The following is a 14,579-nucleotide window of genomic DNA, read 5'->3' as shown; positions in this document are numbered from 1 at the left end:
GAAGGTAGATTCCAACAAAGATTTTTTTTTTTTGCATATGCCAGGCCTCTCGGGAGTGCTACAAGGCTGAGACACTTAATCAAATTGTAAGGTGTTTTTGATTTTCTGGCTTCCTTATCACCACCACTGTTTAGTTAATTAGTAGGTTTAGACTGCAGATCCATCCCAGTGCCAATTTGTAGTTAAAATGTCTCCGAGAGAACTTCTTTTTTTTTTTTTTTTTTTTTGAGGGAGGTTTTTGATAACGGGAGTGCTCGCCAGACAGACAGAGACAGAGAGACAGAAAGCAAGAAATCACCCCCCAGGGGGGATGGTCATGCCGCAATCCCTTCTCCTCCATTCTCCTCTTGGGATCTTGGGCACGCACACGTGCCCGGTGTGAGTTTTAAGCCACTGGGTCTGGGACACGAACCGTGGTCGACTACCTGGGAGTCCAGTGACATAGCCTAACTGCTAGTCCCATCTGAGAGAACTTCTGACAAGATGGCCAACCAACAATAAAAAGACCAAAACAAAGAGGAGGAAACAATAGTTAGCTAGAGTGTTTGCCCCATTGTTGGGGGAGGTGGGTTTTCTCCTTCTCCCTCTCTGTCTCTGCCGAGTGTGTGCACTCTCTGGCAAAACTTTTTTTAAAAGATAAAGAGGGTCATTATAAGATGATAAAGGGATCAGTTCAACAAGAGGATATAACAGTTGTAAATACATATGCAACAAACACTGGGGTACCCAAATAAAGAAAGCAAACATTTTTAGATCTAAAGGGAGAGTGACCCCAATAAAATAATAATTGGGGACTTCAACACCTTGTTCTCAGCATTGGACAGATCGTCTAGACAGAAAATCAGTAAAGAATTATTCAATTTAAACTGCACTTATCGGGGTCAGCAGGTGACATGGTAGTTAAGATGCTGGGCTCCCACATGGCTGACTGCGGTTCGAGTCCTGGACCTGACAGCGTGCTCTCTTACTTTCTCTCTCTCTCTTTCTCTCTCTCTCTCTCTCTGGTAAGCTCACATGCCCTGTAGCAAATTGAAAAGAATAACAGTAATAAATACAATTAAATAATTATTTAAACAACTGCACTTATGAGGCTGACAGGTGGTGTGGTGGTTAAAGCCTTGGACTCCCACATGGCCAACTGTGGTTTGAGTCCTGGACCCGGTGACTTGTTTTCTTTCTTTCCCTCTCTCTCTGTTCAAATTTTAAAAAATAAATGAATAATAAATCATTTCTTTTTGAGATTTTAAGGTCAGTTTATTAAGTTCAATGACAAAACTATCAGAAGAATATTCTCCTGAAAATTATTTTTTTCTTAGAAACGAAGGCAAATCAAAACACTCTCAGCATAGCCACAGATGCTGTGGCAGTCAAGCCTCTTTGTAGATGGAAATAGTCCATTAGTCAGTTGAGTCACTCTCTGGGTCAGCAGGATTATAATCTAGATCATCTTCATTATCCTTTAGCTCTGAGTCATCCATTTCCTAGAACAAAGACTCACCTACCTCCACATTGTTTCCTGCATCCTCCAAACACTGGATATCGGAAGTGTCGAGATTATGTTTCAAACAGCTGCTTCCCACTTACTTTGTTTTTTTTTCCTGCTTGTTCTTCTTTCATCCATTTCTTTATATTATTTATTCATTCATTTATTTTAATTTGACCAGAGGGAGACACAGAGAAAAAGAGTAGGAAATTGAGAAAGCAAGCCACCAGGTCCAAGACTCAGACCATGGTCGGCCATGTGGGAGTGTCCAGTGCTTTAACCACACCACCTGCTGGTCTCCCATCCATTTCTTTTTAATTTCCAAGAGTTCTGCATCAAACTTGGCCTTCCAATTTAAGAAATTGCCAGTCGTAACAGGAGTGCCATGGAAAAATTGCTTTTCGGCTTCTGCTTCCTTTCCTTTTTTTTTTCTTTTTTTCCTTGCTTCTAGCTTCTATCTGACCTATTTCGTTTACTTTTTCTTACACAGCTGTCACTAGAGTAAAAACCTTTACCATCCCAAGATTTTCTTCAGCCAGTAATGCTAATCATTTCTAAGTGTCTGAGACATCATTATCTTCTAGATTTTCCTGGGAGACTATTTCATAAAGTGGAGCGTCATCTGGGTATTTTTCCCTGGATGTTAATTTGAGGGTTGTCTGGACAGTTTCATCATTCTCTCCAGCCTCAGATGTCACATCACTGGTGAAACTAGGCGGATTTTCTGATAAACTTAGCAGGACCCTGTCAGGTGAAGCAGTCCTGAAGGAGAACGTGGTATCAGGAACGTCCATTTATATTTTGGAAGACTAGTTCTTAGGAGAGTTGGAGTAATGCACAATCAAGCCGTGAAGGAGTCGGGGTAGATGGACTCCAGAGCCTCCAGCCCGTTTCGTGGCTCCTCACCATAATCTGCCATCTTGGTCCTCACTGCTGCCAGTGGATCGCCCAGGCACCAGGTGGCGAGCTGGGCCGGGGGCGGGGGGGCACAGATTCTCCGGTGGGAAGGCCCAGAGCCCAATGCCTGGCTGGGCCTCAATAACTATATTTTTAAAATAATATAAGTGAACTGCACTTGTAGAGCAAATGGACCTTGCAGATATTTGCAAAACATTTTATCTAACAACTGCAGAATGCACGTTCTTCTCATCAGTGCTGGGAACGTTTTCCAGAGGAGACCACATGATATGTCACAAAGCAAGTCTCAATACATTTTTAAAAATTGAAATCATATCAAGAGAGTTTTCTGATGATGATGGAATGAAACTAGAAATCAATAATGACAGGAACGTTGGGAACTGTACAAATACGCAGAAATTAGACAAAATCCTGAAGGACTACTGAATCAATGAAGAAATTAAGAACATTTAAAAAGGCTCTGAAACAAATGAAAATGAAATCACAACATACCCAAACCTATGGAATTTAGTAAAAAGTAATAAGAGGGAGGTTTAATAAATGTCTGCATCAAAGAAGTAGAACGATTTTGAATGGACAACCTAATGATGCACCTCAGGAGCTAGAAAAGCAAGAGCCAGCCAAGCCTATTATTAGTAGAAGAAAAGAAATAAGAATAATCAGAACAAAAGTAAAATTGCAACAAAAACTTACAAGAAATCAGTGAAATGAAAAGTTGTTTTTTTTAAAGATAAAATTGACAAACCATTAGCTAAGCTAACCAAGTAAAGAGAAATGAATACATAAAATAAATAATATCCAAGTAGATAAAATCAGAGATTGAAATGGAAATATTATAACTAATACCACAGAAACACAAGAGATCTTTAGAGATTATTAGGAACATCTGCGTGGTGACCAAGTGGAATATCTAGAGGGACAAATTTCTGGACACATACAGCCTACCGAGATTGAACCATGAACTAGCAGAAAACTGGAACAGACCGATGACAGTAGTGGGATTGAATCAGTAATTGAAAAGTCTCCCACAGAGAAAAGCCCAGGACCTGCTGACTTCACCACTGAATTCTTCCCAAAGTTTAAAGAAGAATTAATGCCAGTTGATCTCAAACTACTCTGAAAAATTCAAGGGGAAGGAATTCTTTCAAACTCATTCTGCAAGGGCAGCATTATCTTGATAGTAAACCAGATAAGGATATAACAAAAATAAGAACTGCAAATCACATCCCTGGTAAATATAAATGCAGAATCTTTCAGTAATGGACTAGGAAAACTGAATCCTACAGCACTTTAAAAAGGTTACACATTAAGGCCAGCAGGTGACATGGTGACTAGGGTGTTGGACTTCCATATGCCAACCATAGTTTGAGTCCCAGACCTGGCAGTTGCTTTCTCTCTCTCTCTTTCTCATGAGTACACATGCCCTATTTTGAATTAAAAGAAAAAAAAAAAAGATAAATCTTTAAAAAACACTCATACATTATGACCAGATGGCATTTATCCTAGGGATTCAAGGATGATTCAACATATACAAATCAATAAATATGATACATCACATCAACAGAACAAAGGATATAATCCATCTGGTCATTTCAATAGATGAAGAAGCAGCATTTGGTAAAATTCAACATTCCCTCATGATAAAAACACTCAACACATTAGGTATAAAAGAAACATACTTCAGTGCAATAAATATCATGATGATAAAACCACAGTAAACAACATACTGAATCAGGAAAAGTGGAAAGCTTTTTTTCTAAGAATTGGAACAAGACAGGCATGTCCACTCTTTCATTCCCATTCAACTTAGTTATTGGGAATCCTAGCCAGAGCAATTAGCCAAGAGAGAAAAAAACAGGGCATCCAAATTGCCCCTGTTTTCAGATGATAGGATTTTTTAAAAGGTATTTATTTTTGGACACATACACTTGCCAGTTAGAGACAGGGAGGGAGAGTGAGAAATCACCCCCTAGGGGATGGTTGTGCTGCATTCCCTTCTCTTTGAGTCTCCTCTCGGGATTTTGGGCACACGCACAGGTATCCGGTGTGATTATTTTTTTTTTTTCTGGAGAGGCTTTTTGCTATAGGGTGCGGGCGCTCGCCAGAAGGACAGAGAGAGACAGAAAGGAAGAAATCACCCCCCAGGGGGGATGGCCACGCTGCAATCCTTTCTCCTCCATTCTCCTCTTGGGATCTTGGGCACGCACGCACACGCGCCCGGCGTGAGTTTAAGCCGCCAGGCCCAGACCTGAACCACGGTCGACTACGTGGGAGTCCAGAGACATAGCCATTATGCTAACTGCTGGTCCCCTGGTGTGATTTTGTAAGCCACGTGGTCTGGGATTCAAACCACTGTCAGCCTTGTGGGAGTCCAGCCCCTTAACCAGTACACCTCCTCCTGGCCCTGTGTATTGTCTTATACATAGAAGAACCTGAAGATTCCACTGATAAGCAACATCAGTAAAAGTTGTAGAATAACAAAATCATACAAAAATCAGTGCCATTTCTTTTTTTAAAAAAAATTGCTAGAGAGTGCATGAACTCACCAGAGAGAGAGTCAGAGACAGACATAGAGGGAAAGTGAGAAAGCACCTCCCTGGGGTGTGGTCACACTGCAGCCCCTTCCCCTATATTCCCTCCTTGGGATTCTAGGCATGCCCTTGTATCTGGCAGTTTCAGAAGCCACCGGGTCTAGGAATTGAACTGCACAGCTGGCCATGTGGGGGTCCAGCTGCCTTACCTGCCATGCCACCAGCTGGCCTAATCAGTGCATTTGTATACATGAATGATGAAATATCCGAAAAATAAATCAAGAAGTCAATATGGTAGACATATAGACAGATAGATAAACAGTAATAGCAAGACTCCATGTGTTGAGTCCTGGCTTGAAAAACACACTGGGTATATGTGCATGTATGCCCCAAATCCTGAGAGGAGATGGGATTGCTGCGTGGCCACCACCCCAGAATGATTTTTCTCTCGCTCTCTCCCTTCAGCAAGCACTCATGCCCTATGGAAAAAATCTAAAAAACATCCAAACAAACAAAAACAGGAATGACAAATGTTTGTGGCAATGGCTCTCCCAATTACCTTGATTTGATCATTATATACTATTCATGCATTGAAAAACCACACTGTGCCCCATAAATATGTACAAGTATTATATTAATTAAGAGTTATGAAAACATTTAAGTTAAAAATGTCTCGGAGTATTCCACCACCTTTCTCTGGCAAGATCAGCCTTCTTTCAGTCCCCGGGGAGGTGGTTGGGCTAGGTTAAGGAGGTTGGTGAGTATAAGTGATAATTTATTTCTGAATCACTCTTGCTCTGAGATGTCACTCCTTGGCTTTGTGGACTGCTCTCTACTCCCCCTTGTGGCCTCGAGACACTCCTGCATGTCAGAGTTGGTAGATTCACTACTGATGAATTTCAGAGCTTTCCTTTTCTCGTGTTAAACTTTTATTTTGGATTTGTCCTGATAATTTCATATAATTTTCCCAACCCCTCAGTTGCTTTGGAGACTTTAATTTTAATAAAATAACTCTGTGCTAAGGACTTAAAGTGAATTATCTCATTTAATTTTATAATATTTTATATTCTCAGAACAGAGGTCTCCATGTGGTCATTAAAGGGCTTTTCTTATTTGACAACCCTATGACTGCATAAAATTTGTTTAGAATCCCAGAATCTTCTTGGGGGTAATTCACAGAATCAATTTTTTAGGGGATTTGTTTGTTTTAAGAATTATTTAACTTTATTTTTAAATTTATTTTAATTTAACCAGAGAGGGACAGAGTGAGTGAGTGAGTGAGTGAGAGAGAGAGAGAGAAAGTGAGAAAGCAAGCTGCCAGGTCCGGGACTTGAACCATAGTCAGCCATATGGGAGTACAGCACCCTTAAACACCATACCACCTATTGTCCCCCCCCCCCTTTTTAAGAAATATTTAATTTTTTTGATAGAGATTTTTGCTATAGGGCTTGTGTGTTCGCCAGAGAGACAGAAAGCAAAAAAATCATCCTCCTGGGGGGATGGCCATGCTGTAGTCGCTTCTTCTCTGTTCTCTTCTCAGGATTCTGGGCACATACACACCCAATGTGAATTTTTTTTTTTTTTTTTTTTTTTTGCTATAGGGTACGTACGCTTGCCAGAGAGACAGAGAGAGACAGAAAGTGAGAAGTCACCTCCCAGGGAGGATAGCCATGCCACAATCCCTTCTCCTCCATTCTCCTCTCGGGATCTTGGGCATACACGCACACATGCCCAGTGTGAGTTTAAGCCACCGGGTCCAGGACTTGAACTGCGGTCGACCATGTGGGAGTTCAGCGACATAGCCATTACGCTAACTGCTGGTCCCCCCAGCGTGAATTTTAAGCTACCGGGTCTGGGACTCAATCTGTGGTCAACTACATGGGAATCTAATGATAGAACCATTATGCCTTTATTATTACTATTATTATTTTTAAATTTGCTATAGGACACTTGCACTCACTAGAGAGATTTGGGGAAAGTAAGAAAGGAAGCTGCTAGATCTGGGACTTGAGCCACGTTTGGCCATGTGGGAGGCTAGCACCCTAACCATCATTCCACTTGCTGTTTCCCATAGAATCAGTTTTAATAAGCTAAGAACTAATCCAAATAACTGTATAGCTTCTTGAATATTGTTGTGTGCATCTTGTTCTGTTGGTTCCTCTTTATGCACAGCTCTTACTCTGCACATCTGGGTATATGGAAATAAGTAGTTCCGTGAATTCAAAATCTCAAAGTAAGAAATTTTAATGTGGTTGCAATAAAGCAGGAAAAAGAGTATAGCTTTCTTAGAATATGCTAAAAGGGAAAATACCACCATTACTATCAGTAGCAGCGGCAGCATTGCTAACGTTCAGGGAGCACTTACTACATTGACTCCTGTACTGTGTTTTAAATAACTTTTCCCACTTGTCTCTTTTTAGGCATAACAAATTCTTATGTAGGGAATAACTATAGACCCTCATTTATTCAGGATAATGAGCTCAGACACTTAATTCTTAAGGTAAGTAAAGAGACCTATTCCTTTCAGTTGTATTTGTCTTCTAGTTTTTGTTTGAACGGGAGACTGATTTTCTTAAATCTGCTTCCTAGTGTAAAAGTATAGGACTCTATTTCCTTTAATACAGAAATTTAAATGATAGAATTAGGCATGTCATATTAGTCTGGGCTAATGAAAGTAGAGACCAAGGATAGGCACTTGGCAAAATATGGGACAAAGTATATCTTTATGCCACCTCCTTAAAATCCATCTCCCTGGCATCCCAGTCCTTTCAAATCTTGTTCTCTAAAGACTAACCGGTCACCACTTAGTGAGTTGGTTTTGACCTCACGGCATTCCCCATACATGAGTTTTCAGAAGTCTGTTCAGAGGTTTATTGGACATGGAGAATATGACCATGACATTGACTTATCCTGCCCCCAAGGGGTAGGAAGTGTCTTGGTTATGAACTGTGACACCAGGCATTAGCAATAGTCTGAATGAATAGACCTTTCATATATATTTTTGTTCATTTTTAATTTTCTAGAAAGCAATGCTTATTCATTTCTTTTGTTTGTTTTTCAGTTTTTGCTGTAGGGTGTGTGTATTCCTTAGAGAGAGAGAGAGAGAGACAGGAACAGAGAGAGAAAAAAGAGTGAGAAATCACAGCCGAGGGATGGCCATGCCACTATCCCTTCTCCTCTTTAGGTTCTCTTCTTGAGGTTTTGGGAACACAGGCACATGCACCTGGCATAATTTTTAAGCCACCAGGTCCAGGACTCGAACCACACAGTCTTCTAAATGGGATCCAGCCACTTTAACCTCTGTGCCATCTCCTGGCCCTAGCAAGCTTATTTGAACATGTGAATTTAAATATAACATTGCTGGAAGGAATACAAAGGTTTCTTTTGTATATTAAAAAAATTCTTTTAATGATAGCAAAAAGTACAATATACTTTGGAAGCTTTCTCTCCAATCTTTAAGTGGTTTTTGTCATAATTCCATATAACGTTGCATCTGCCTCCTATAGAACATGTCTGCCTAATTTACATGTTTGTTTCCAATTGGTAAGAATTCATTCAAGGAGGGGCCAGCAGGTGGCATGGTGGTTAAGGTGCTGGACTCCTATACGATCAACCACGGTTCAAGTTCTGGACCTGGCGGGTTGAAACACGCCACACGTGTGTGTGTGTGTGTGCTCAAAATCCCAAGAGGAGAATGAAGGAGAAGGGATTGTGGCATGGCCATCCTTCCAAGGGGTGATTCTCACTTCTCTTTCTATCTCTCTGTCTCTCTCTCTCTGATGAGTGCACTTGCCCTATGGCAAAAAAAGTAGATGGTGCCTTTGCCTTATGGCAAAAAAAAAAAAAAAAAAAAAAAAAAAAGAGAGAGAGAGAATTAATTTGAGGAAATGTTGAGTGGGCGTGACCAGGCTTGCCCTGTGTGTGCACATGTATCCATTCCCATTAGGCTGCTTTATAGGAGATTTGCCAGATAGACCTTATGAAAGTGACTGAAATATTTGAATTTTTGCAATCTAGTTTCGAGTGAGACCTTACCATTATTCTGAAAGTGTAAAAGGGTGCAGGGTAAAATGTCCTCAGCCCTTCCTCGTCCCTAGTCTGTGCATGCCTTAGTTTTATGGCCCCAATCATTTTCTCAATAGCTGAATATGTGTGTATGTGAGAGAGAGAAGATACTTTTAAATATTCACTTCTCTTTTTTATTATTTTAGACCGCAGAAGGCTTCCTATTTGTGGTTGGATGTGAAAGAGGAAAAATTTTCTTCGTTTCTAAGTCAGTCTCCAAAATACTTAATTATGATCAGGTATCCAAAACAGAAGAAATTTTCCACACATTGTCTGATATTCTGAATGAACACGTTTTTCGAAGTTCTTTTTCTCAGTTCGTTCTTCCAAATGGGATGTGGGGTGAGGTTCTGCTAAGTTAGAACTCCAGGAGAGATGGAAGGATGTGTGGGAAGTGCATGGATTGCTATTACTGACATTAGTGTTCCCTTCCTGACCTTCAGCAAGTTGCTTAATTGTACTGAGTCTCAGCTTCCTCCTACGTAAAAAGTGGAAATGATGATTATACTTATCTCTCAAGATGTAAAGACTAAATAAGGTATATCTGAGAATGTCTTGAAGTCTTAGTCACTATTCTTTTCCCTCCAAGAGAGAGCATTATTGTTTATTATTAAGTTATGTGCGTTGTGTAATGGTTTCTGATCTTATCTCTGGCAGCAAACTCTAAAATACATCTATTTAACTAGCTAGGTGCTTGCCCCTTCATTACAGAACATGGTTTAATTTATGCTAACTATTCAAAAACCGTGTCCAACAGAGTGAATAAATTAGCACCTGTGGTCTCACTAAACTAGAAATCAGACTATAACTTTGGTCTTGTGTACCTCCCACTAGTTCCAGCCTATTTTCAAGTATGGAGGGGTATAAGGTATTCACAGATAAAGATGAAATAACAGAAGGAGAGGTGTTAGGAGCCTGTACACAGAGGATTGAGAGCCCTTGAGTCATGCATCTTGTTGTAGCTGGGAAACCAAGAATGGTGCAAGACCTGATGATTCCATCTTCTAATTGGAGGTTGAGCACACCTCCACCACACACACACACACACACACACACACACACATACACACACAGGCACACCTGCCCCTGATAATTCAAGGTGGTACTTAAGTTCCAAATTAGTGACAGGAAGTTCGGTTCCAATGGGGATTAACTTTGTGTATCAGAGGCTATTTAAGAGATGCACTGGCTGCTCAAGGGGATCTTGGGATTCCTGTGATTAAGGGTCTAGTTCTCAGCTTTTCAGATTCAGAAGCTTAATTTGCCCTAATAGAGAGTTCTGGACACAGACTCATATAAACCAAACACACAGCAGACTAATTCATAAATCAGATTCTAGTTTTTGTAGTATATCTAACTGCCAAGTAGTCCATGCTACTGTATCATGGTCCGTTGTCGCACCTGTTACTGGAATGACTACTTCAGTCACATAGGAGCTTAGAAGAGGGTGATCATTGTGGGTCAGAGAGGGCTTCACACATGAAGTAGAATGTTAGCTAGGTTCATCAGAAGTGGGTCTTAAGCAGAGGAGAAGACATTTCAAGCTGGGAGAGGGATTCTAGGGAACTGGAGCATCAAGGGAGTAAAAAGCATTTGGCTAGAGTAGCCAGGGGATTACATTCATAGGAAAGGGTAATCAATTCTCTAGGTGGTACAATCAGGTAAGCAATAAACCTAGGGACTTTCTGCACATTGGGAAAGCTGGAATGGGAATCAAGCCGTAATTTGGGTTGAATTTTGTTTTACAATAATGTGATAGTTTTTTAATAGCATGGCAAATCTGAGTTCTATCATAAAATCACAAATATTCTGTGACTTCCATATTATACTGTAATGTAACCTCTTTCCTTTTACTAAGGATAAAAAGTTTCAAATAAATCATAATAATTTATTTAGAAGTAATGTGAATTGGAGAATGTTACCAGGCTAACAAGATGTAACAATACTACTGACTAGCTGTGTGTGGTTTGTGGACATCCAGGATGGTTCTCTGTGTATCTGTTTTTCTTCTATAATTCTGTTCTAACACTAGTTAAGTTAATGTCGCACAGTGTAATGAATGTATCTTTGAGCTTAACAAAAATCAACCTTTAAAAATAAAGGGTATTATATATCTGTATAAGGAAATACGGAAAATGACGATAGTGACTTGAGATTAATGTCTACCTACAAATAGGCTAGTTTGACTGGACAAAGCTTGTTTGACTTCTTACACCCAAAAGATGTTGCCAAAGTGAAAGAACAACTTTCTTCTGATATTTCACCACGAGAGAAGCTAATAGATACTAAAAGTAAGTGCTCATTTCCACATGCTTAGTATTTTATGTGAACGCCATTTTTATCTATACAGTGTTTTCAAAAGAGTTGACTAAAATTTTATCAAGAGAATTACTTATTAAACTTTACATTCATCAACCTCAGAGTTGATCTCTCTCTCTTTATCTCTCTCTCTATAAATATATATATATAAACATATATATTTCTATAAAGAGGCTTTATTTGGTGAAAATATAATCACTTCATATTTGTTATTTTTCATATGCAAATAAAATATTTCAGAGAAAGTAGGGGCCAGTAGGTGGTGTGGTGGTTAAGGTGCTGGATTCCCACATGTCGACCACCGTTCAAGTCCCAGACTCAGCAGCTTAAAAATCACAACACATAAATACATACATACATACATACACACATACATACATACATAAATAAATAAATAACTGCTTAAAAAGGAAAAAAATGTATCATTTTGGATTTTAAAAAATTGTTCAACTTTTTATTATCTAGCTATATGCCTCAAAGATCATTTTTCTTTTTCTTATATGAGTTAGTTCTTAGTATAAAAGACTTTTTTGTAATTGTGCTTGGGAAGTATAAGTATTCTTTATTTTGTCTGAAAGTACTAATGTTCCCTGAAAATGTTTAGTACCAAACATTTATAATTAAAAAAAAAAGATATTTATCACTGTCATAATTGAGGTCTTTAACATGTTTTTTATTTTATAATTTCTTGGTGTACAACACTGTTTTTCAAAGCATATATGTGGTGTGTGATGATCAAATTGAGGATATTACCATATACATAATTTTCAGTGAAGAACTTTATATTCTTTTGTCTGTCAAATGCTTTTTCCCTGAGCCCCTCACATCCACTCCCCACTCTCTGCCCCCACTCCCATACAGTCTCCAGTATCTACCTACTTTATACCTTAGAACCGTTCTATTTCTGCCATGTTTATCTTTCATAGTATGACTTGTTTCACTTAGCAATAAGTCTGTAATCATCTGCTTTGACTCAAATGACAGTCTTGCCATCCTTTATGACTGAGTAATATTCCACAGTGTATATGTGCCACATATGTTCAATTTCAGTCATCAGTTGTTGGCACTTAGATTGATTCCATGTCTTAACAATTGAATAATGCTTCAGTAAACATGAATGTTCAAGTGTTCAAGCTGAGTGTTTTCCTGTCCTTTGGGTAAATGCCAAGGAGCAAGATTACCAGGTCATATGGCAGTTATTTTGTAGATTTACTGTTTTTTACATTGCTTGTACTAATTTACATTCCCACCAATATTGTAGAAAGGTTCCCTTTCACTACAGCCTCGCCAGTTCTTCTCATTCTTTGTTTTTTTGTTTTGATCACAGCCTTTCTGCCTGTGGTTGAGTGATGTTTCATGTGGTTTTGATTTGCATTTTCTTTTTGATGAGAAACGTTGAACACTTTTTCATATGCTTTTTGGCCATATGTATCTCATCCTTAGAGAGTTATTTGTCCTGCTTATTTTCACAATTTTTAAAAAGGATTATTCTTTCTTTTCTTTTCTTCTTCTTCTTTTTTTTTTTTTTTTGTGAGTAAGTTGCTTAGGTTCCTGTTATATTCTAGTTATCACTCCCTTATCGGAAACAATCTGCAAATATGTTCTCCCATTCTGAGGGGTTGTTTTTGTTTTTGTTTTTGTTTTTTACTGTATTTATTGTTTCCTTTGCTATGAAGGTGCTTTTCAGCCTGATGTAATCCCACTTGTCCATTTTTGGAATCGTTGCCTGTATTTTAGGGGTCTTATTTAAGAAATTTTTGCCTATTCCAATGTCTTCAAGTGTTTCCCCTGTGTTTTCCATCAGTAATTTTTTTTTTTTCAGAAAGATTTCTGGTATAAGACACACGAGTTCACTGGAGAAGCAGAGAGAAAGAAAGCAATAAATCACCCCCCCCCAGGGAGGATGGCCATGCCACCATCCCTTTTCCTTCATTCTCCTTTCAGGATTTTGGGCACATACACACACATGATAGTGTGAGGTTTTTAAGTCGTTGGGTCTGGGATTTGAACTGTGGTCAACTGTGTGGAAGTCCAGCAATGTAACCTTTACACCATCTACTGGTTTCTTCCATCAGTAATTTCATAGTGTGAGGTTTTACATTTAGATCTTTGATCCATTTTGAATTGATCAGTGTTAATGGTAAGAGAGAGAGAGATCCAGTTTCATTTTTCTGCATGTGGATATCCAGTTCCTCCAGGACCATGTGCTGAAAAGCCTTTCTTTCCTCCACTGGATTGTCTTGTGTCCTTTGTCAAAAATCAGTTGGCTATATGTTTTGGGGTTTGTTTATGCATTCTCTATTCTTTTGTATTGTCCTTTGTGCCTGTTTTCATACCAGTACTATGTTGTTTTGTAATACATTTTGAGGTTGGGTAGTGAGATGCCTCCTCCTTTTGCCCTTTTGCGTAATATTGCCTTGGCCATATAGAGTCTTTCATAATTCCTGACAGATTTTATGATTTGTTTGTCTGTTTCTGTGAAGAATATCACTGGTCATTCGATCAGATTACATTGAATTAAGTTGGGTAGAACTGACATTTTGATTATATTGATTCTTCTAATCTAAGAACACAGGATGTCTTTCCATTTTTTTATATTTTTATATTCAGTTTCTTTTTTGGGATTTTTCATAATTTTCCTTGTAAAGATCTTTTACCTCTTTGGTTAGGTTTCTCCCTAGGTTTTTTGTGTGTGTGTGCGGCTATTGTAAATGTGATTGCTTTCTTCAGTTCTCCCTCTGTTCATTGGTAGGGTATAACAGCATTATAGATTTTTGTATATTGCTTTTGTGTCCTGCCACTTTACTGAATTCTTTATCTCTTCTGGGAGAATTTGTATGGATTCCTTTGGATTTTCTATACATGTAATCACGTCATCTGTAAAAGGGACAATTTTGCTTCTTCCTTCCCTATGTGAGTGCCTTTTATTTTACTCTCTTAGCTCATCGCATTGGCTAGAACTTCCAGTACTATCCTGCACAGAGGTGGAGAAAGTGGGCAATCTTGTCTTATTCCAGTCTTTAGTGGGAAAACTTTCATCTTTTTCCCATTCAGTATGTTGTTAGCTACAGGTTTGTCATATGGCTTTTATTGTGTTTAGAAATGTACCTTCTGTACCTATTTTGTTGAGAGCTTAATCATGAAGGAATGTTGCCTTTTATCAAGTGCTTTTTCTGCACAAATTGATATGATCACATAGTTTTCTCTTTCCTTCTGTCAGTGTGATGTATTACATTTATTATTTTGTGTATGATGAACATCCT

General features: G+C 38.8%; 1 protein-coding gene and 1 pseudogene across 5 annotated transcripts in view; one reads left to right on the top strand and one right to left on the bottom strand.

Moving 5' to 3' along the window:
• The window catches only part of BMAL2 (basic helix-loop-helix ARNT like 2), an 80,102-nt gene that overhangs the window by 17,178 nt on the left and 48,345 nt on the right, over positions 1-14,579 (top strand). For all 5 annotated transcript variants that reach the window (XM_014587204.2, XM_014587199.2, XM_014587197.2 and 2 more), the window contains 3 exons: positions 7,353-7,432; positions 9,144-9,236; positions 11,174-11,288. In XM_014587204.2, coding sequence (XP_014442690.1) covers positions 7,353-7,432; positions 9,144-9,236; positions 11,174-11,288 — 288 coding nt within the window. The remainder of the gene's footprint in view (positions 1-7,352; positions 7,433-9,143; positions 9,237-11,173; positions 11,289-14,579) is intronic.
• LOC102489136 (RWD domain-containing protein 1-like) lies at positions 1,367-2,402 on the bottom strand (annotated as a pseudogene).

This window comes from Tupaia chinensis, unplaced genomic scaffold (assembly GCF_000334495.1).
Source record: "Tupaia chinensis unplaced genomic scaffold, TupChi_1.0 Scaffold000028_1, whole genome shotgun sequence".
Classification (NCBI taxonomy): Eukaryota; Metazoa; Chordata; class Mammalia; order Scandentia; family Tupaiidae; genus Tupaia; species Tupaia belangeri.
Note: the sequence above shows the minus strand (reverse complement) of the source record. Positions and strands in the feature narration are given on the sequence as shown.